This window comes from Plectropomus leopardus, chromosome 20 (assembly GCF_008729295.1).
Source record: "Plectropomus leopardus isolate mb chromosome 20, YSFRI_Pleo_2.0, whole genome shotgun sequence".
Classification (NCBI taxonomy): Eukaryota; Metazoa; Chordata; class Actinopteri; order Perciformes; family Serranidae; genus Plectropomus; species Plectropomus leopardus.
This window is the reverse complement of record NC_056482.1, coordinates 13,557,978-13,580,742: the sequence shown is the minus strand read 5'-3', so window position 1 is coordinate 13,580,742 and position 22,765 is coordinate 13,557,978. Positions and strand designations below refer to the sequence as shown.

Sequence of the window (22,765 nt, the reverse complement as noted above, 5' to 3'; positions counted from 1 at the left end):
ATGGTGAAACCCGTTAGTCAATGAAATCACTCTAATTTGCAGTTCATCTCAATGCATGAGAAAAGAAATAGAAGTGAGGAAAGAATAAAATTGCTGTAGTTAAGAGGAAATGAGATTGAAACAAACTTGTTGTGTAAGTATGCTAACTAGCGTCTTGTATCTGCCCCGTCAGTCTTCTAGTTTCTTTTTTGAAGTACAAACTACCACCCCCTGCTGGTATGGAAAGTCATTTTCTCTCATGTAGGCGCTGAACATCCATGCTTTTGATCGTTTGTTGTAGTCTTTGCGGTGTGTTCAGTGCGACTTTTTGGCTGAGGTACAGACGACGAGGCGATGAAACGGTCAGCCTTCATTACTTCCTGTTCTTTGATGTTGGTGTGTGTGTCTGGGCCTAGAAAAATAGTTGCAGTTGTATTTAGCAAAGAAGTTTGCATTTTTAAGTTAGATTGAACAACAATCAACAATTGGGAGAGGGGCGCAAAAGACAGTTGCCATCAGCATTCCCAGATAAATGCAACAATGGTGACATTTTCTGGGTTTTTGGTAGATTTACTTCCAGTAAATTTACTTCAGAGGTACATGTATATCTCTGACTAAACCTCTGAGCGAGTTGTGTATCACTACTCTTTGAGACAGCTGAGAAAAGACAGAAAAGATATGAAACAAAAGTTGTGTTGCAAGACATCTTGTCTTCTGCCAAGGATTATTTGTTCCTTCCAGAAATGTCCAAACCTCTGCTGCTGTCTAAAATTACACGGTCAGGCATGTTTCTTTTAAGATCAAAAGGTAAATGTTCTCATTCTGATTAATTCAAATATGTTGCTGCTTACTTTATTAGCATTTGAAATGGCCTGCAGCAAATGAGCTGTGTGTGAAGTCCAGAGTGGACTGCTGCAGGTTATACTTTCCTCCCTGTTCTTGATTGAGAGCTTTTGCTTTGTCTGTGTTTGCAGAACTGAATCTTCAACCTGTAAACACTTCAGAGTGATGAGAGGGAAAAAGCATGGTGAAAAAGGAGAGAGAGCAGCAGAGGGACAGTGAGAGGGGGGAAGGGGGGTTAAAAGTTGGAGGAGGAGCTTCTTGTAATCATCTCATGACTTCAACAGAGGGGAAGAACTGTTTAAGGTCTAAACTTAACTAAAACTTAAATCACAGTTTAAAATCAAACCTCTGCAGCTTTTGTCTCACATGTTGGCATGAAAATTGGGTGATGGTGTGCTGTTTGTATTCTTCATGGTAGCTGTATGTGTGTGTGTGTGGTGGCGGTCTCTCCCTCTCATTGTGTGTTTGCTGCTGGAGGTGGGAGGGCTTAGCTGATGTCATTGAGTGCAGCAGGCTGAGCCTGAAAGAGGCCCTTTGTTGGCAGCTGTAGCACGAGTAGTCCCTGTGCCTCAGACACACTCACACAGGGGACAGGAGAGAGGAATGGCACCGTTTAGACTGCCCTACTGCCCACTCAACTGACACATCTACAGGTCGAGCAATCTTTTGGACCAAACCTGGGCTTTTGGATAGTTGTGGTGATTTACAGAAGTGGAGCTAACCAAAAGCGCAAAAGCAAAAGAGGGAGAAAAAAAAACATGGAGACGCTCTAAAGGGAAAGTTAATAGACTTTGCCGGACAGCAGACTTTTTCTGTTTCGGAAACAAGTGAAGAGAAAAACAGGATTTACACCACCTGAGAGGACTAAGAAACAGAAAAGTACTATATTTCGTCACCTATTTTGGCTTTGGGCTGTTTCTGCTATTGTCAATATTTTTCCTGTTTGAACTTTTCTCCTGTTGGACACATGTAGAGGGGAAACGTTCGAGAGACGCCTGATTTGAACTAGCAACAACATTTTCAAGCGGGAAGGGAAAGAAAGCAAATGAAAATGTTGGAGATATGCCTGAAATTGGTGGGGTGTAAATCTAAGAAAGGCCTCTCGTCGTCCTCCAGCTGTTATTTGGAAGGTAAGAAGACTTTGTGATGGCTGTAGTGTTATTTTTTTCAGCTTGGGCTGTAATTTTGATGCTTACTTTGGAAAATTAAAGTGGAGACATCACACACAAATAAGCAGGGGCTTCTAGAAGACACAGGGAGAAAGATAAAAGATGAAGTATCACCACCATGTAAAGGCTCAACAATGATTACTGCACTGTGGAAACAGAGGAATGGGGAGGGGAGAGCGGAGAGTAAGCACAGGGGAGGGTGAGGGAGGCCAGACACACTGGCTAGCTGAAGAGGAAAGAAGTGGAAAAAGAGACGGAGAGGAGAATACAAGGAAATCTGACTCCTGGTCGTGTCCCACTTAACTTTGTTTATGAGGAGAGGGGATCTAATCTCAGTCTGCGCTCTCCTTCTTAGTTCACTATGTTCCAGTGCATGGATCTCATTCACTGCCTCTATAATGAATTTAGAAGATAATACATCTATATTTTTGTCACACTCTATGTATTATGCAACCCAGCAATTACTTCTTTTCCACTACTTCCAATTACACTGTCACACTTCAAGTGGGTAATTGATTTCTCCATGATGTATGAAGGCGACACAGGGGGGAGTTGAAGAAATCCAGGGCACATCGAGTCTGTACACGATCAACATCATAATTGATTGGCAATGGAAAACTTAGTTAAGTCGTATGTGTGCCAGACATTGCACAACCGCATGATTTAATAGAGTTAATAGTCCTGGTACGCTCCTCACTGAAGTGGATGACAGTGATAAAGAGTCTCTAATTTCCAGACCATATGGTACAAGGCACTGCAAACCTCACACTGAGATGTTCCACCCCAAATTAAACTTTCTGCCCTGAACTATTTCATTAGAGGTGGAGGCCATGTTTGTATTTTTCTCAATCTAGAAAGCAATATGATTGTATAATTAAGATGAAGTCTATGAGTGTAATAGCAGGAAATGCAATGTGAATATTTTATGGAACCTTGTAGCTTTCAATATTATGTAAATGGTGGTTATTCCATTTTTAGTTTCCTTTCACTGCTCTCTTTTATTTGGCTCCGGTCTGAACACATAATATTGCCTACAGTGGATAGAACCATATCAAGTTTTTGATCTGAATCTGTTCCCCTTGCTCTCTCCACCAACTCCCACTCAGGTGATGACAGGTGATGCAAGAGAAATATGTAAGCTCGAGTTTTTTCCTCTCTCATTACTCAGAAATCTGTGACAAGGGCTGAGTTCGTGGAGGAGAGGACCACATAGAGTCATGGTTTTGGACTTGTTTCGATGTCAGCATTAGTATCGTTAATTCCTCTGATATTGCCTAAAATGCTAGATACGGTATTGGCAAGTATGCAAGTGCACCAATCCGATACTAAGTGATCTACTATTTTAATTTACTATTTTTAGAGTATCTACGCAATACTGTAATGTAGAAACGTACTTTATATTGCCTCCTCTTTGTTACTGTTGTAACTTTCCAATGATTGCTCTGGCACAATCACATCCCTCTCCGACTCTTGTAAGTTAAACATATATATTCCAACATTGTATATTTCAGTGATTATTTATCCATTAATCCATGTTACAAGGAATTGTTGTTGACTTTAGGCATGAGCTGAAGCCGGCTTTGGGGGAGATGTATCCCATGATGCACTGGTTCGGTTATGTTGACGAATTAGAGGTTGTGTTGCTAACCGCATAACAGTGCTGATCCAAGAGGACGTGCTCAACAAAATAACGTGACATTCGCTCTATCCTAGTGTTAGCAGAATGTGCTGAAGATGTAAGATAAAATATTATTTGGCTTTTGACATGGGAATGGGTTAGTAGCATACAGCCTTTGCTTGTAATTTATTTACTTTTTTATGAAGTGACATTGCATTTGGCCGTTAGCTGTGCTTAGGTGTCTGATTTGGTATCGGAAAGGAAAAAAATGTCATCAGAACATCTCTAGTTTTGGACACCAGACTACTGCTGGTTTCTTGCATGTCCTAGTTAGTTGCATTTGTTTTTCATCCAAAGTGTAAATCAGCTCATTTAATATGACTGGAGTCAAAACTAGCATGGCTGTCTTGGTTCCCAGCACTGAGTGGAACCAGACAGATTATTTCTTTTTTTTTTTTGAAGTAGTTTGTTTTCTAAAGAAATTTCTGTCTTGCATCATTGTATGAGTTTGGGCCCATTCCTGTTGCTCATCGCAGTGCAGTCATAGCCATGAATTCTTTACAAGTTCTTCACATATTTAATCAATTTGACTGTCATCTCAGTGGTGCAGCCAGGACATGCTGCAATCCCTCTGACTGCATGACTCTGATAACGGGCCTTAGCTTTGTGTTTTCTCTCACTCATGTCCCGAGTTTCCTTTTTCATATGTCTTCTATTTTCTTCTCTCTTTGAGCCTGTGTTGTCATGGTCCATGTGTCAGTGTGCTGTCGCCCTCTCACAAAGAGCTGTGGTATTCGTGGCCCGTAAAGTGGACATGTGTGGCATGGGCTGCTTAAAATGCGCTGCCCACACACTTTATGACCAGGCCAAACTCGGGACACATGGTATGTCTTGCTGGCTCTCAGGTCTGCATCTTTTTCTATCCCGCTTGATCTCTGGCCTCAGCTTAAACCCAATTTTGACAAAGTACAGCTGTCTTTTTCACTTCAGTCATAGTGTTAAAGTATATTTGGTCTGCGATGTTCATTGGTAACATGCCATTATTGTTTGTGTAAGCAAGGCATAAACTAAAATGGAAATCTTTGGCTGCTGTTTTTTGTCAAACAAATTCAAAAATGTTTGAAGTTTGGACATAATATCTTGAGCACCCGTACAGTGTAGCCCTTTTTAGTATGAATGCAAATCGTAATGCTTTGTTAAAACTGTCAGAGCATTAGCATACGTAAGGTGAATTCCAATCTAAAAAAGAGACAGACCTGCTGTATTTTGCAGCAGCAATGAGGGGTGCCTCCCTCAGCTGGCAAAGATACAGGTATCTATGTTAGGGCTGCGCTCAATTCCGAATTGTGTCAATTGAATCAAATTTGGCTATTCAACATGAATATTCAAATAGTCTTTTCTTTTTTCCCATACACAGTTTTAACAGGGCCCGGGGCGACATTCAGGTTGACAATGACATTAATGTAATAAAGTAAAGCCAATTTAGCCCTCCAAGCTAATGCATGCTAACTACCCTAACAGCGGATCAGAAATATTAAGCAAATATTTTTGCAGACACTAGATAAAAAACAAAAACCATAGACATTCATATTAAGTTGTTGTGAGCTGTAAATTCACCAATTCTAAGCAGAAAGGATAAAAACACAATGTACCAAAGCCTGACCAGACAAAAAAATTGACTTTTCTACTTGAAGAATCTCAAGCGGATTGAGGAGTCTCTGAACAATGATTCGAACCTTCGACTTTGAGGAGAAGCCTCGCCTATGTGCCTCATGCAAAAATAATGTGCAGTCCACCATCACATGGTGCAGAAACAGAAAAAGCAAAAGGCCCATCAGAAGAGCAGTAATTTTTTGAAGAACACGTTCTTTTTCATTGTTGTACAGTAATGAGTGATATCAATAACTAGCTAGCAATAACTTACCAATTCACTGGCATTTGAAAAATGTTTGACAAGAGCTTATGCCATCTTGTTTTGCTACTTTAACCAGTTTAACTACTAACCAAAGTTCTCGATTCTTTCATAGTCCGTTTTAAAATCTCAGCTCAGATTTTTTTAATATTAGATGGTAACAGCTACATATTGATATGAATACTGGCACGGAAGACTTTTATATTAGGTACACTTTAATGTGAGAGTATGAGGCAGGCAGCATGCACCAGATGAAATTGTATCTAGTTTGCTCTCACAGGCAAAATAGCAGGTTTGTGACCTAAAAGAGGCACCACATTTGGCTTTGATTGTCTTCAGACTGTTGAGCATAACTTGGCAGAAGTGGCTGTGTGAAAGACTTTCGTCTGCCCCCCCAGTACACTGATGCATTAAAACTGTCAACAATATCATGTGAATCGTAGTAGCCTCATATTCTTGTGTTAACTTAATCAGGGTTTTATTTCTTAAAGTTCAGCATGCTACAAAGTCTTTGTTTATATCTTTCTTTGAGGAACTTGCAAGGGATATCTTCTCCAACTGTGACCCCAAAGATCCTTTATCTGGAGTGGACACAATCACATAAAAACTCTTTGGATTGTACACCAACGCCCAGAAGCAGTCTCCTCTTCTGGACTTCATGTTCATATTGTTATTTTGATAATTAGTAGAATGAACAAGGTGTACCCAACTAGATATATCAAATTTTATATTGACTCCTGTCCCCCAACGAATATCTTCAGCATGTTTCACCAAAAACTTTGATTTTAATCTTCATGTCGACAACCTCCAGGACAGAGGCACCAGATAACCGTATTGCATCCAGGATAACTGTGGCCTCAGTTAGCACGTGCTTGAGCTCACCCACAGTAAAGAGTACCCTCTGGACATAATCATTTAGGAGCATAAAAAGCAGGAGAGTGCATCACATCACCCCAGTTTTTAGACCTTCACAATGGCTTCTTGTCTTTCAAAGAACTGATTTTAAATCCCACTGTTGCTATATAAAGCACTGAATGGTTAAGGTCCAAAATACATTTCTGATTTGCTGGTACATTATGAACCATACACACCCCTCAATTTGTCATGCACAGGCCTTTTTACTGTCCCTAGAGCCAAAACTGAGCATGAACAAGCAGCATTCAGTTTTTATGCACCACATATCTGGAACAAACTACCAGAAAATTAGCTGTTTCTCATTGTTCCAAAATCGCGTCTAAAAAAGAAAGGTGATCGAGCTTTTGCAGTGGCAGCTCCAAAACTGTGGAGTAATTTACCACTTCATATTAGATAAGCCCAGACACTGGAGAATTTTAAGTCATTGCTCAAGACCCACTTCTTCTCAGTGGCCTTTGACTTATGTTGAGCCGTTCATCCCTCATATTTGTATTTGATTAATGTTTTGGTATGTTTGTTTTTACTTGTGCATTTTATACTGCATTTTATGTACTAATTATTTTGATCAGTACTTTTGTACAGGACTTTGGTCAACCATGGTTGTTTTTAAATGTGCTACATAAAAAAAATTTGACCTTGACCTTGATCGTGAAAACTTGAGATCCGTCTCGGTTTTTAAACCAGGATTTAAACCTTTTCTAGTTGTCACTGCATTTATTAAGTTAAACTTGGGGCTATTTATCCATATCTTGCGCTGCTCTGTGGTCGCAGTGTAATTTATATGTGCTTTCCTTTGTCCTGAGTATATCTAAAGCTGCTTGTTGCTCTGTTTGACACCTCTTTGCTGCATGCTCGATCAGCTCTCTGCTGAGTTTCCATGAAATCGAACTCTGCCCTGATCACTTCATGCACATTAGCCTTTTCCCCAAACCACAGTTGTGGTGCAGTACACAGGTTTTGGATGATTATGGCTGCTTTTACATATTGGTCTCCTTAAGACCAGAAACACCCCAGCAGCACTGTTTCTACAAGGACAATCTCTGCAAAGATACATCAGATGATCTCATTCCTTTTTTTTTCAGAAACAGACTGTAGATCTGTGGAATTTTTCTCAGCTAACTTCCACTTATGCAATAAATGTGGTAAGCAAGTCGTAATATGTTAGATTATGCAGCTAGAGGTATTGGTTTCACTCCAATACTTTCCGCCCTATGATGACGTGCATGCATCTCCAAAATATCACATGTTCAGAAGAGCAGCCCTGACATCTAAGGCCTAATCAGGTGAATCAAATAGCTTTTTAAGGATTTTTAAGAGCGTAAAGGGTAGAAGGAAAAATAAAATTATCAAGTCTTAAAGATATATGATTTTTAGTTCATGGAGTTTATGCAATGGATAACTGTTCCAACTTTGTGTGTGTGTGTGTGTCTGTGTCTGTGTCTGTGTCTGTGTATGCAAGTAAGGGATTCTTAAAGTTGTCCACAATTTTCCTGCCTGTGGTAGTTGTGCTATGATACAACGCACTGATTTAAAACTGTCAATGACAGCTGGTTTTGCGTTTTATAAGACTGTGACCAGCATTTCAAACATGTTGGCAAACTTGAAGGGATATTTTCTACTGATTACTACTGCTGGAGCTCAACTTTGTCCTCAGACCATTGTTCTACATTAAAAGATTTGTCAGTGTAGTAGAATAATTTACTTCTTTGGTCCAATCTATGTGCTTGAGTTTAGCACATCGATTGGACATCAAAGAAGCGTGATAAATGATCCAACAGCAAATATATTTAATTACATTTGACATTTTTGAATACAGGAAAACAGCAGTTTTTGGATTATGTTTTCCTTTCTTAAGTGTTGTGGGTAATTTTTAAGTTGTCAAAGGGCATAATTGCTAAATTACTAAAGAAACATATTAACAAGTCAGTTACCAAATCCCCAGACAATGCATGACAACCCAACAACAGCCATAGTTAGCAGCTCCTCTGTGATGAAAGCATCAGAAAAACAGTTTTGATTTGTATGTTTTTCTCACATGAAACAGCTTTGTTCAGTTTATTTACTGATTTCGATCACTGGGTTTGTTTGTGAGAGGAAGAGTCCTGTGGACAATTCAGCTAATACTAAAAAACCTCCTAAATAATAAACACTGTCAAAACTTCTTGCAAACTGTAATCCTCACCGCTAGACACCATTAAATCCCCTTAAATCTTACAAACTCGACCTTTACGTTTGTTACCTCAGTAGCTAGATACAGTTTTTTTCTGATCCTACTGTCATTGTGGAGAATTGGAAGCTTAAGTTCAGTTTCAGTGTGTTTCATCACTTTTTGAGGATTTAGTTGGATTCTTAATGGCACTATGTACTACTGTGTGCTATTTTATTACAAATTGATTTACAATATTTCCTCCTCACATCTCCCTCAGTGTGAAATCCTCACTGGAAGGTGAAAACAGGGTGCAGCTGTAGCCTGTTGTCTCTGTTGGAAGAATGTGGGTGTTTGTGAGCCGGGGGATGAAATGTAAGATGCCTCTGAAACATGTGTGACAACAGCTGAGCAAGCCGCACAATCAAGCTTGCATTTAGGCCAAACTGCGCTTAAAGTTTCTCTCCTCACGTCACTCTTCTGTTTTTCTCTTCCTCTGAAACACCATTTTCGCCTCATTCTTTCCATTTTCCACATTTTGTAATTTAGCCACCAGTTTTACTGCTCTAAAATTGCTATAATTCCTGCTGTGTCTGTAATTAACATAACTGTAAGTTAAAGCCTTGTGAACCTGGGCTCGTTACCTGTGAGCGCAAGCGCATCCATTTTACAGTTTCAGCGAAGATTCATGCTGGGACACATTCTCATGGTTTGATGTGTGTAGGTATTCAAGAAAACAAAAACTAAGCAGGGATAATCCAGGAAATGAAAAGTTATAAAGACAGCGGGGACACTCTGGGTCACATGATTAGGTTTATTACTCTAATCCCACGTAGGTATCGCAGCCGATGGCCTGTTCGTTGGAGCAAGGCCCAGCTGAAGGGGATGTCAAAGCATTTAAATAACACATAGAGAAACAACAGTTGATATTGTTGCTGACTCATCCTTCATTTGTGCTGCATGGGAAAACTGCCTCACAATGTCGCTGCATACCAAACACACGCCTACAGATCTCCCTCAGCTGCACCTCAGGGAGGCATTGTTTGATATTTTCTGTCACATTTCAGCATGTGTTCTTTGTATTTTTTTTCTGCAGAAGCTCTCCAGAGACCAGACTTTGAGAGTCAGGGTCTGACAGAAGCGGCCCGCTGGAACTCCAAAGAGAACCTTTTGGCTGGACCCAGCGAGAATGACCCCAACCTGTTTGTCGCACTCTATGATTTTGTGGCCAGTGGTGACAACACACTCAGCATTACAAAAGGTACGTTAAAGAGACAAACAAGGCCACTCATTCTCGTACATTTTATATGGAGTAGTTTGTGGTCAACTAGGAATGATTCAAACATTCTTGATATAGGGGTTACTGGTATGGCTTGAATCTATGTGACAGTAATCCTAATCAATTTTAACATTTTTGACATTATTGGTGGATGTTGGAAGTAAAATTTCAAAGTGACTAGAGATCTTTAAAGTCTCTATAAGATTATGAATCTTGCAGGGGTTCTGCTTATCTAATTCCCGTCTCTTTCCCTCTCTGTCTTTATTCCTGTCTGACTCTCACTTCCTGATGATGGTCTCATATGTGTTTTTTTCCCGTTGAACCGCTGTAAAACAATGCCACAGGAGGATCACACAGACAAACAGAGGAAGGAAGGAGAGAACATATGCACAGGAATAAACAAGAAAATGTTCTGTACAACAATACTTTCCAGTTCTTTTAAATATGAGGCATTGCACAATTTTTTAATCTTACTTTAGGTTTATATTGCCAGATAAATAATTTGATAAATATATAACTCAAATAATTTGAAGTCAAGCCAAGTTTATTTATATAGCACATTTGACAACAGGGAAATTCAATATGCTTTACATAAAAAAACATGAAAACATCGAGACAAAGTGTAGAGGAAACACATTATTAAAGTAGATTTAAATACAATTAAAAACGATGTCAAAGAGCTATAGAGTAGAACATAAAACAAGACTAAAACAGGTGTAAAATACAAAAATAAAAGTTACACTGCAGATCAGTTCAGTAAATGAATACATGTTCGATTTAATTAAAGCAGGCAGGAAACAGAACATTTGGCTCATCAGAATTTGGCTATTTGTTGAATTTAAATTAGTTATTTAAAGTTATGATTGCTTCTTACCCTCTGGCACCTGGTTGGTACTGTTTTTTAAGGTCCAGACCTCACCTGTGCACTGTCAGGCTACATGCCCAGAAACGTCCCAAACATGGCAAAGAAAGAAGAACGGCAGGCAGTGGCCGGGTCTCTGCAGATAAATACACAAACCCACACTTCTAGTGGCTCATAAGTGATCATCATCATTAAGAGGGGTTACTTTTGTATGAGTCAATGTTTTTTTTTCTGAGGAAAATCATGCATAGAATACCTTCAAACTAAAGTAAAGACGTGCATTTCTTTAGTCTAGGTCACCAAATGTCTGGTGGAAAAGGAAATCCCCTGCCAGAGTTTCTGCTCTGAGGAAACATGACATTAGATACAGTGAATTCCTGAATGTCAAACTGAAAACATACTGAGTTCAGTTCTAGTGCATTTTCCATGCGATTGAAGCCTGTTCTTAATGCAGAGAATGTGGAAGATTCATAATCCTACACCTGGAAATACTCACAAGATTACAGGAATGAACTGTAACCATTTCAGGAAATATTAAAGTATTGGTTATGCACTTTTGGTGCTTCCTGAATAGTTTGAACATTTTTAATCTCACGTGTTGACCAGGAGAGAAGCTGCGAGTGCTGGGTTACAACCACAACGGCGAGTGGTGCGAGGCACAGACCAAGAATGGCCAGGGTTGGGTGCCTTCCAACTACATCACCCCAGTCAACAGCCTGGAGAAACACAGCTGGTACCATGGACCCGTGTCACGCAACGCTGCAGAGTACCTGCTCAGCTCGGGCATCAACGGAAGCTTTCTGGTGCGCGAGAGTGAGAGCAGCCCTGGCCAGAGGTCCATTTCTCTGCGGTACGAGGGAAGAGTCTACCATTACAGGATTAACACTGCATCTGACGGCAAGGTAGGCATCAGGAAACACAGACACATATTGTATATACACGCACCAGGAATGTCTTCTGTCTGCCTATATTAGGGGTGTAATTACTGTATGTTGAAAACTGAGAAAATACTTGATTTTTTTGTTCAAGAAACCAAACACATGCTCACACATGCCTTAAAGAGGATCTTTTATGTTTATCTTCAGGTTTATACCCCCAGTGGTGAAAAATTGTGTTTTTTCACCATTTTTTTATGGTGAAAAAACTCTTTAGTGTCTGTGCTGGAACACCTGCATTCAGGAAGGCTCAGTTTTAGCGCCTCTGTCTTAAAGCCCCCCTTCCAGAAAAGCCCAGTCTGTTCTGATTGGTTAGAGTTTCCAGGTCTTCCTGGAATGACTGCAACGAAGAATAGCATTTTTCTTTTACTGTGAAAAATCACCAATAAAAGCTTCTTAACACAACTGGACATATTAAAGAAGGAATATGATCTGAAACTGTGGAGATATTAACAACATCACCAACCAAGATTAAGTTTCCCTGACGTTTGCATGTAGCTACAAGCCGCAATGTACTTGCAGCCAGGGAATGACTGCATATAGAGGCACTTTCTCCTCTTAAAATCATCAGTAAAAGTATCTCAACCAAAATCTTCACAACTGGACAAGTTCCAGCAGAAGTCTGATCAAAAATCAAGGCTGGGAGGCTGTGAGGCCGGCACTGGAGCTCCGTGGAGCCAAATGGGTTTAACGTCAGACAGGATGCGGAAGCGAAGCCAGGAAGCCAGCCATGGAGCTCAACACTGTGTGATTAGAAAAGAGCAGAAAGCAAAATTGATTCTGATCTACTGTGTCACCCCTGCAGCTTGTTAAAAATGTATTTTTTTTATTACAGAGAAAGTAAAGTATGGAAAAGGGGTACCATAACTGATACTGGTATCTGTTCCGATGTAAATGGTACCCAATCCTAGTTAGCATTTAGTTTGATGTAGCAGTGTAGGCGTCATAATGTTCACACTTTAAGTTGCTTGCCAGGAGCAAATGATTATATTAAGAAATACGTTACCAGCAAAAAAAAAAAAAAATTAAAATGTTGGAAACGGCAGTGAGAACGGCCTGAAGCCTGAGGTTTTTGCTTACAGGGACTACTTCATACATACATTTCTACATACTTCTATCATACACACACAGAGTCAAAGAGTGACACTGATATTGATCAGTGCATTGTTCTGTTCTTTCGTAAAGTTGGCCAGGGCACAGATTTCTGTCATTCAGAGACTTCCAACACAAAGATAGAACTTAAGATCAACATTTTATAATTTACAAAAAAATAAAATGTTGAGGTTTTGTATATTACATGTAACCCTAAATGTGAAGAACGTAGTAGTCGGGTTGGACAAAGAAGGCGGGGTATTTGGATCACACGGTTATAGTGAGAGCTTTTAAATAAGGTGCAGGTTAAGATATAGATGCGATTGTTAAATAACTGTGGCTCAGATTGGGTCATCTAGTAATCGTAAAATGGGCGCTTCTATGCTTTGCTCTTCCAGTCTGCATGTCGAAGTATCCTTGGGCAAGCTATTGAACCCCAAATTGCTCTTGATGCTGTGCCATCAGTGTTTTACTGATGTTTTACCTTGTTTGGTAGCCTCGTCCACCAGTGTATAAATTTGTGTGTGAATTGGTGAATGTGACATAAAGTGTAAAAGCGCTTTGAGTGGTTGGACAATTAGGAAGGCTCTATAGTGCAAGTCTATTTGCCATAAGTGTAGGCCATATTTGTATGTGTAACTGAATTTCTTCTGCGGGATTCCCCTAAATTGCTATGTCAATCGAGAAGCCGCTGCCATTTTGGCTGTGTCACCCTCCTGTCTGTGATACAGCGAGGTGAGCTAGCTGCAGGAACGCTAGCTATGACAAGAATGCCTCTAACCACCACTGTGGTGCTCATAATGGCCAGCAGACGCGAGGCCGGCCAGACACTGACGCCCATGCTAAGACATGCATTAGCACAGACAGATGCAGCCAAGTATGCGCACACACACACGACACAAATGGGCGAACACACACACACAGCTCCCCATCTCATATTGTTTTCCATCCTCCCACTGAGCTACAACTCAAGAGTCTGGTATGACTTCTCCAATAATTTGAGATTACCTCAGCACTCCCCCGAGCTGCAGCTTTGTTTCACTCTGACTCTGTGATTAACGCTGCTCTGAATAACTAAGGTTTTTAGTCAAACGGATTTTTCCGCCGTAATTTAGTAAATGGTCAACATTTAAGCCAGCAAAGCGGCCAACTGACCATTAAATCCTCTTTATATTTCAAAGGTCTCTTCCCTGCACTTTTTCCATTTTTCCTCTGCATGCCTTCTGCCTGCTCAAAGAACTTGTTCACGAGTAAAGAAATGCAGATTGTAGAGCAAATCATTTTCAGAGTTATGTAAGACTTGGACAATGGAAAAGACTGTGTCCACTGAGCCCTGACCAATATCCTTCCCTCCACCAGCTTCCTGACTAATGCCTTGTGAGCTGTGAATGGGCTGAGACCGTTCATCAAGAAAACAGTTTAATGTCGTTTCGTCAAGACTTAGTGGGTTAATTCATGCTGTATTACTGGCAAACTGCCAGTTATTTCTGGTCTGTTACGTTTCCCTAATATAACTTATTGTTTCCAGACATGATGTGTAAGCATCAACATTTTAATGCATTTTTGTACAAGTAGTCACCCTGTAATGAAAACATGTGGTAACATTTGTTTATTTAGAATCATAACAACTGTGTTGCACTGTGTTATTTTCTTTTTCCCCTTCTTTTTATTGTCCTTTTTTATTTCAAAAAACACATTAATTGGTTTTCAGTTTTACTAATGCATTCAATGCAGATAACAGTTTTATGTTTTAAAGACAAAAAAGCAAAACAACAGAAAATTGGTTAATCATTGACAAAGTATCAAAAACAAACAACAAACACACACACAAAAATTATAATGACTGCAGGTCTGAAAGCTACAAATGAAGAACTTCAGAGGTTCAGAGGTATAGATTCAGCATAGTCCAGAAAGGGATGCCACATTTTGATACTATATCAATATTATAGTTCGAGACTAGATATCGTCTTGGATTTTAGATATTTTAATAATGTAAGTGTTGTCTTTCCTGGTTTTTAATGCTGCATTACTATTGTACAGTGATGTAATTTTCTAAACTTACAGACTGTCTGTTATTTGTTATTTTACCCACTTAGTCATTATATCCACATTACTGATGAATATTTATCAAAAATCTCACTGTGTAAATGATGTGTGAAAAAACAGTCAACCCTACATTATCATTGCAGTGTTGATATCAAGGTGTTTGGTCAGAAATATTTTGATTTTTAATACAGAAATATTGTGATATTTCTCCATATCGCCCAGCCCTGCCACAGAGTATTAACCCAAGCTTTTTCTAGTTGTAGGTGCTTTATGACATCTCTTAACATCTCGTATTTTGTAACAGGGAATTTGGGGGTTTGGGGGGGTAGGGTATTTGTTTAATTTAGGAGAACTAACCTGTGTGCTATTAACAGTATAAAAGCTGCATCTCCTTTAAAAGGACTATCCTCTGCCAAGATGCTGACTATAGCCATCAAAGAATCAGGCTCCATCGCATCACCAAAACATCGAATGGGCTTAGGAAAACAGATTTCCGGTAGTTTTATAATTCAGGACAGAGCCAGAACATGCGTCCAAAAAGTAGCAGGAAGCTGGTCACAAATAGAGTATATTTTGGAAAGTTTTACTTTGGAATAATGAAAACAATGTATGAACTTGAAGTGGGTAAACCCATATCTGATGCATATTGATGCTGTATGTAAATGTTTTTTTTACTACCCTTCAGCCTGTCTTGGAGCAGAATTAAAAATTCCACTCAATATATAAAAAAATACTGCTATTAATTCAAAACTATGCCAGATGTTTGGTTTATGAATTAGTGACAGAAAGTTGCTAAAAATTCTGTTTGTTGTAACCTGAACTGACTTCTTATGCACATCTACCCAAATATGTGATCTTTTTCTCCTCCAGCTGTACGTCTCGTCGGAGAGCCGTTTCAACACACTGGCGGAGCTGGTGCACCACCATTCCACGGTGGCTGACGGCCTCATCACCACGCTGCACTACCCGGCGCCAAAGCGCAACAAGCCCACCATCTACGGAGTTTCTCCCAACTACGACAAGTGGGAGATGGAGCGCACTGACATTACCATGAAGCACAAGCTGGGAGGGGGCCAGTACGGGGAAGTGTACGAGGGGGTGTGGAAGAAGTACAATCTCACTGTGGCTGTCAAGACACTAAAGGTAAAAAGACAGGTTGACAAAGATTGGTTTGTGTGAGAGAAGGTTGTCTTTATGAGCTCATACATGCGACATGAGGAGGAAAGGGTGCATGTAAATATCCAGCTAGTCAAGTGGAAATGTTCTGGTACCTACTGTTGTCACATATAAACACCGTGTTAGTTCCAGAAGTGATATTTGGCTGAATAATGCTGCCACCTGGTGTTGTATGGATGCATCTGCAACCAGTCTGTGGCTTTGTTCACATTTTTCCACACAACTCTGTGCAGGAGGATACGATGGAGGTGGAAGAGTTTCTCAAGGAGGCCGCTGTCATGAAAGAGATCAAACACCCCAACTTGGTACAACTGTTAGGTATGCTAACTTTTTCAAAAGAGGACTTCCTCTAAAAGGAAAACTAGACTGTAGAGAAAAACTTAAACAAAAGTCTTAAAGGTTTTAAATGTCTTTCCAGTTCAATTCATTTTTATAAATACTGGGCCTTAAAAGTGGTGAAATGGTGTTTAATTTGAATTTGTGAGATCTTAATTGCCACAATCTTTATATCTTATTTTATTTATCCGTCTTTTTATTTCTTTTTGTCCAGTCAAGCTCCTCTGCATGAAAGTCAATATTAATGATTATACAAATCTTTACATCTACCTCTGAACCTAATATTGTCTTTTTAGTTTATACTTGCCCTTACCTGTTGGCAAAATTTACTTTTCACGTAACTCACTTTCATAACCATATTCCTACATATGGCCTGCATCTGCATGGGACTCTATATACATGTTATATGTTATACTTACCTGCCATGCTTGAAAATGAAATAAAAATTAATACAGACTATAATAAAGACCCTGATTCCAACACAGATCGTTAAATGGCATATTGATGCATTTTGTTTTGCTCACGTTTCCTTGGCAGGTGTGTGCACACGGGAGCCACCATTCTACATCATCACAGAGTTCATGACCCACGGTAACCTGCTAGACTACCTGAGGGAGTGCAACAGAGAGGAGGTCAACGCAGTGGTGCTGCTCCACATGGCCACACAGATCTCCTCTGCCATGGAGTACCTGGAGAAAAAAAACTTTATACACAGGTGGGTGTTAAGACTATCCTCTTCCTTTTTTAGTTCTAAATTTAATTACAGAGAGAAAACAGTGTTGGATCAGTTTTAATTGCCAAATGTTTGTCAGGTGGCCTGATACCTCTCTTCAGTGTGGTCTCAATCAAAGCTGCAAGAATACTAGAGAACAAATTCTTGTCCATCAATCTCATTTTCTGCCTGCTCCTGAGCTGCTCTCCTGCTCCTCTGGCAGGCTTGTACCATAGATGAGTCCATGCTGTTACAAAGCTCGTTTGTTCTTGCACGTTTAACTTTAGATGGGATGAGATGATTTATGTCTTTCTTATTTTGCCAAACTGCATTTTCATTTTTAAACCTGAGGACAAGACTCAGCCTGTGACTCTGCTTCACACAAAACATCTGTAGAAAAGCAACGCTACAGAAGATGTCGTAACAAGAAATACAATTGATAATTCTCTCTTACTTATTGTCTTTTTTCCCTTAATAATGGCTGTGTGTCGGCATATGCATTTTTTAGTAGTTTACCGTCTTTAACTGATTTTAGAAAGTCAGGATTCGACCAAGCCCTCCTGTTCGTCACTCATTCTCCTCATTGTATTGTCTTCTGCAGGGACTTGGCTGCACGTAACTGTCTGGTCGGCGAGAACCACCTGGTAAAGGTTGCAGACTTCGGCCTGAGCAGGCTAATGACCGGAGACACCTACACAGCTCACGCTGGAGCCAAGTTCCCCATCAAGTGGACTGCTCCAGAGAGTCTGGCCTACAACAAGTTCTCTATTAAGTCTGATGTCTGGGGTAAGTTTGATCTCATCGCTAAAATGTGTTCCTGATGTTTCTGCTTGCATAGCTATTCCTTATTCAACAACGGGAAACAATTTCACCTATTATAATATTTTGCATATTCCCACCATGACTTAACGCTCCAGTCGTTTGATATGTTTCTGTTGTTGATTGTTGTATGAATAGCACAACTAGCTGTCTTGTGCCTACATCTCCAGCATTTGGTGTGCTGCTGTGGGAGATCGCCACCTACGGCATGTCTCCCTACCCCGGCATCGACCTGTCCCAAGTCTACGAGCTGCTGGAGAAAGACTACCGTATGGACCGACCGGAGGGCTGCCCCGAGAAGGTCTATGAGCTCATGAGGGACTGTGAGTAGCAAAACTCATCTGTCCAGAATACAAATAGAGGCACTCTGTTCTTTTTAATTCTCATGTTTTCGTCTACCTGTCAGGTTGGAGGTGGAACCCCTCGGAGCGTCCATCATTTGCTGAAACACACCAAGCTTTTGAAACCATGTTTCAGGAGTCCAGTATCTCTGATGGTCAGTAGTACTGCTTTCTTTGATATCCACAGCATATTTACTCTTGGGCACGGCTGGATTACTGAACGGGCCTACCAGGGAGGGACCTCCCCAGGCCCACCTGCAAAATGTCACTCAAACAGACAATGACAGACCAAGACGAGACTCAAAATAACCACAAAGAGACATAAAGTGACAACAGAGACATAAGCAAGTACTAAAAGATGCAAAATAGCTAAAAAGAGACACAAAGAGACCCACAACAACTACAAAAGGGCCAAAACAACCACAAAGACACACAAAAAATAGCACAAAGAGATGCAAAATAACCATAAAGATGCATAAAATGACAACATAGACACTAACGACTGCTTAGAGATGGAAAATGGCTGCAAAGAGACGCAATATGACTACAAAAAGGGGCAAAACGCCAACACACAAAAAACTACAAAAAGACCAAAAGAAATACAAAGGGAAGGAAAATTGGCACAAAGAGAGAAAATCACAGAGATCTGATACACCTACAAAGAGATGCTAAACAACAACAAAAAAGGCTTAATAACTGTGAAGTCTGATATTTATATTTATATTTCAATGCCCAGGGGCCCATAGTCTCATAATCCACCTATGCTTATTGGTGTTATTTTTTAATGTCAACAGATATCCTCATGTAATGGTTCTCCTGTCATATTTATCATAATGTGATCAGATTGTTAAATCTTGACTTGTATCTTTACTGTTAGAGGTGGAAAAGGAGCTGGGCAAGAAAGGGAAGAAGGCAACATTAGGCCCCATCCAGCAGGCTCCAGAGCTGCCCACCAAAACCAGAACCCTCCGCAAAAACACGGACAACCGGGATGGCGATAGTCCAGGTGAGATGCACTCACACACACTGCTCCTTCTTGTAAAATAGTAAATAATTTTTCCTGTCAATCAAAGTATTTTGTAGTTAGATAACTAGTTTCAGTATTTTATTTTTTATCACTGATGAATTCTGGGCTCTTCCTCAGACCCCGTGGAGCCGGAGGTCGCCGTGTCGTCACCCATGCTCCCCAGAAAAGAGCGTCCCCTCCTGGACAGTAACCTGAATGAGGACGACCGCTTGATCCCCAAAGACAAGGACAAGACGCGTGGCAGCGGCTTCCTCAGTCTCATAAAGAAAAAGAAAAAGAACGCACCGGCTCCGCCCAAACGCAGCTCATCTTTCAGAGAGATGGACATCCACCCTGACAGGAGGGGCGTGACTCCAGATCCCCGAGACAGTGACAGCTTCAACAACGGAGCATCTTTGGCCATTAATGACATCACACATGGCCTCGACTCAGCAAAGTTCCTAGGGAACAATAACGGGGCGGGGGGCATCACCAACGGGGCTCCTACCTACCCTGGACCCCTGTTTCCCAGGAAGAAGGGAGCCCCTGCTTTGCCTGGCCCTGGAGGAAAAGCAGCTACGACACCACCTAGTGAGGAGGAATCCATGACTAACTCGAAGCGGTTTCTCTGGTCCTCTAGCATGCCCACTGGCTCAGATGGCACTGAATGGAAGTCTGTCACACTGCCGCGAGACCTCGGCCAGCGCCACTTTGACTCAGGCACCTTCGGGGGCAAGCCAGCTCTGCCACGCAAGAGAACCAGTGAGCAAAAAGGGGAGAATGCCCCCCGAATGGGCACCCTGACTCCACCACCACGTCTTAACATCTCATCAGATGTTTCCCCCGGCTTTTTAAGCAAAGACTCTGATCCCAGTCCAGGGTCCAGTCCCCAGGCATTAACACCAAAGGTGGTGCGGAGACCGGGATTGCCAGGACTGGAGAACTCAAAGACCAGCGCTCTCCACGCTGAGCTCCTCAAGCCCAATGTGTTTCCTGCTTTAGGAGCAGCTGCAGACGAGTGCAGGGCCCGCAGAAACAAACACACTGTGGACTCTTCATTTGTCAGGGAAAGAGGAAAGTTACAGAAACCCAAGCCAGCTCCGCCTCCACCACCCACCAACGCCAAAACGGGCAAGATCTCCCGCAGCCCCACTCAAGAACTCCCCTCCTCCTTGTCCACCACCTCAGACAAAGCTAAGGGCCTCCCCTCTGTCTCAGAGCCCCCCCATACAACCACTGCCAGTGACCAAGTGCGCTCAGCCCTCAGCGAGGGCTCCAAGAAGCTGCCCCTGGGCTCCACCTCCAAACCTCAACCGTTAAAGACCTCCACCTCCTCCACTTCAGTGACCACCTCCCTCTCCAGCCAGAGCCTGGGAGGCTTCTCCTCCTCCCTCACCTCCCCCGGCGATCTGAGCTCGCCCACTGCTTTCATCCCTCTAGTGAACACCCGGCGCTCCCTCCGTAAGACTGCACCCCGCCAGGCTGCCGAACGCACCCCCAACTCGGCGGTGACGCGCGAGATGGTGCTTGAAGGCACCGAACTGCTCCGTGCAGCCATTTGCCGCAACTCGGAGCAGACGGGTAGCCACAGTGCCGTGCTGGAGGCCGGAAAGAACCTGTCAAAGTACTGCGTGAGCTACGTCGACTCCATACAGCAGATGAGAAACAAGTTTGCCTTCCGCGAGGCCATCAACAAGCTTGAGAGCAGCCTGCGGGAGCTGCAGATCTGCCCGACAGCCACAGGGGGCGCCAACGCACAGCAGGACTTCAGCAAGCTGCTGTCTTCCGTCAAGGAGATCAGTGACATTGTTCAGAGGTAGCGCCATAAAATCTACCGAGATATAAAACTGATACGGACTGTCTTACCCTTTTCTTTTCTGAGCATGAGCTGCGGTCCACGCCGAGCTCGTGTCGGAGATGTGAGGGTAACGGCTGCGGGAGAGCAGCAGCAGCAGAGTGTTGGTTTCACACTACAGTTCACTCTGAAACACTTAAGCCTGTGGTTACTGCGGATGGAATCAAAGGAATCTCCCTGTAGACTTCGTCAAGACAGAGTTTGCAATATCGAAAAGCCTTAACCATGAACAAACAGCATCTTGTGGCCCTCATGAGGGACGAGGGGCCAATTCTTTATCAACATGACCTTTCACCAATCATTTTTGAAATGATCATGTCTTATGTATTCTAGTTGTGTTTCCCCTTTTTCGATGACACTAGTACAAAAGAGGCCTGTGATATTTCACATTTCATCACTGTTAGTATGTTTGATGACAATGAGCAAAAACACTTAACCTCATCTTGTTCTAGGACGCCTTATCAAACTTAAATGACTGATGTCATAGTTTCCATTTTCCCCTGTAAGAATTCGGGAGCTTCTGGAATGACAGTGTTTATAACCCGATGCCTCTGTCGAACACATCCCGTTGCTTCATACCATTTCATCAGTGATTGGTTGTGTGCTGAGTGATGGTGTCAGTGTTTGTTTTGTATGAATGCTTTTTTTGCAGTATTTGCAACCATGTGCCATAAAATAATAATGGGAGCGAGCAAATGAGGCAGAATGAGCTTCACCTTTTTTTGCTTCACTGCACACTTTGGTAACAAATAGTGCCTTAAACACTATTGGCAGAGCTGTTTCAGACTTGCCACTCTACAAGGGCAGAAATGTGGATAAGAATAGCTGTGTTGACTTGTTTATAGGAGTTAAATGTGTGATTGCCATACCAAAAACCTTTGTCTCCAGTCTGTACTGGAGAGGGACCAGGGTGCACGATCTTCCTCTTAGTGGATCTGAATTTTGGTTTATGTTGTCCTCAGACTGGACTTTTTTTTTTATTTTTATAAAACTGATTCAACTTTCTCTACATGCCAGTCACAAAAGCCATCAGTAGCAGCTTGGCCTTGCAGCAGCGTGCTGTTGGATCTGTAAAGAGGGATCACAGACTGAAACAGTGTTTCTCTGACCACTGAAGGGACTTTGCTTGAGAGGAGGGTTTATGTCACGTGGTTTAAACGCTGTTTCAGAGGCCTTTCCACCCCAGCTGAAAAAAATATATATATATATCCTGGGGGAAACACTGGACTGAAATGTTTATGAATCTGTCACTTGCTGTCTTACAAAATGATGTATAGGTGAGAAGCCGACCATTATAGACTAAAAGAAATCCATGAAATTCCACTGTAACATCATACGTTCCTTTTTGTTCGTCTTGGACATTTTCAGTATTTGTGCTGTAGTCGTCTCACCCGATGTGCCCTGACTGACTGCGATGCCTGAGGACATAAGTCAACTGCAAGCTGCCTTGACTTCAACATGGTACTGTCAGTGTTGGCTTTTTTTTTTTTATTCCGCCCCTTTACCAACCACTACTCTACTTAAATGTCTAAGCCTCTTCACCAATTTTGTAGACAAAACTTTGCTTTCCTTTGTAAATATGTTTTCTTTTTCCTATTTGTTTCTCTCTCTAGCCATGGTGCAATTTTTGTTGCAATAAAATACAAAGCAGTTGTGCTACTTGAAATACACAAGAGTCTATTGCTTTTTCAACAGTAAAAACTCTCTGAAGAGGGAATAACAGC

General features: G+C 41.5%; 1 protein-coding gene across 2 annotated transcripts in view; it reads left to right on the top strand.

Moving 5' to 3' along the window:
• abl1 (c-abl oncogene 1, non-receptor tyrosine kinase) overlaps positions 1–22,711 on the top strand; it is a 37,682-nt gene extending 14,971 nt beyond the window's left edge. The window contains exons 1-11 of one of the 2 annotated variants that reach the window (XM_042508838.1): positions 1,373–1,952; positions 9,679–9,843; positions 11,330–11,625; positions 15,667–15,939; positions 16,206–16,290; positions 16,846–17,023; positions 17,622–17,806; positions 18,010–18,162; positions 18,246–18,335; positions 19,058–19,186; positions 19,325–22,711. In XM_042508838.1, the coding sequence (XP_042364772.1) occupies positions 1,868–1,952; positions 9,679–9,843; positions 11,330–11,625; positions 15,667–15,939; positions 16,206–16,290; positions 16,846–17,023; positions 17,622–17,806; positions 18,010–18,162; positions 18,246–18,335; positions 19,058–19,186; positions 19,325–21,006 (3,321 nt within the window). In that variant the 5' untranslated portion in view covers positions 1,373–1,867 and the 3' untranslated portion in view covers positions 21,007–22,711. Of the gene's footprint in view, positions 1–1,372; positions 1,953–9,678; positions 9,844–11,329; positions 11,626–15,666; positions 15,940–16,205; positions 16,291–16,845; positions 17,024–17,621; positions 17,807–18,009; positions 18,163–18,245; positions 18,336–19,057; positions 19,187–19,324 lie in introns of those variants that run through there. The other variant, XM_042508837.1, reaches the window with a different exon arrangement.
• The last annotated feature ends 54 nt before the right edge of the window (positions 22,712–22,765 follow it).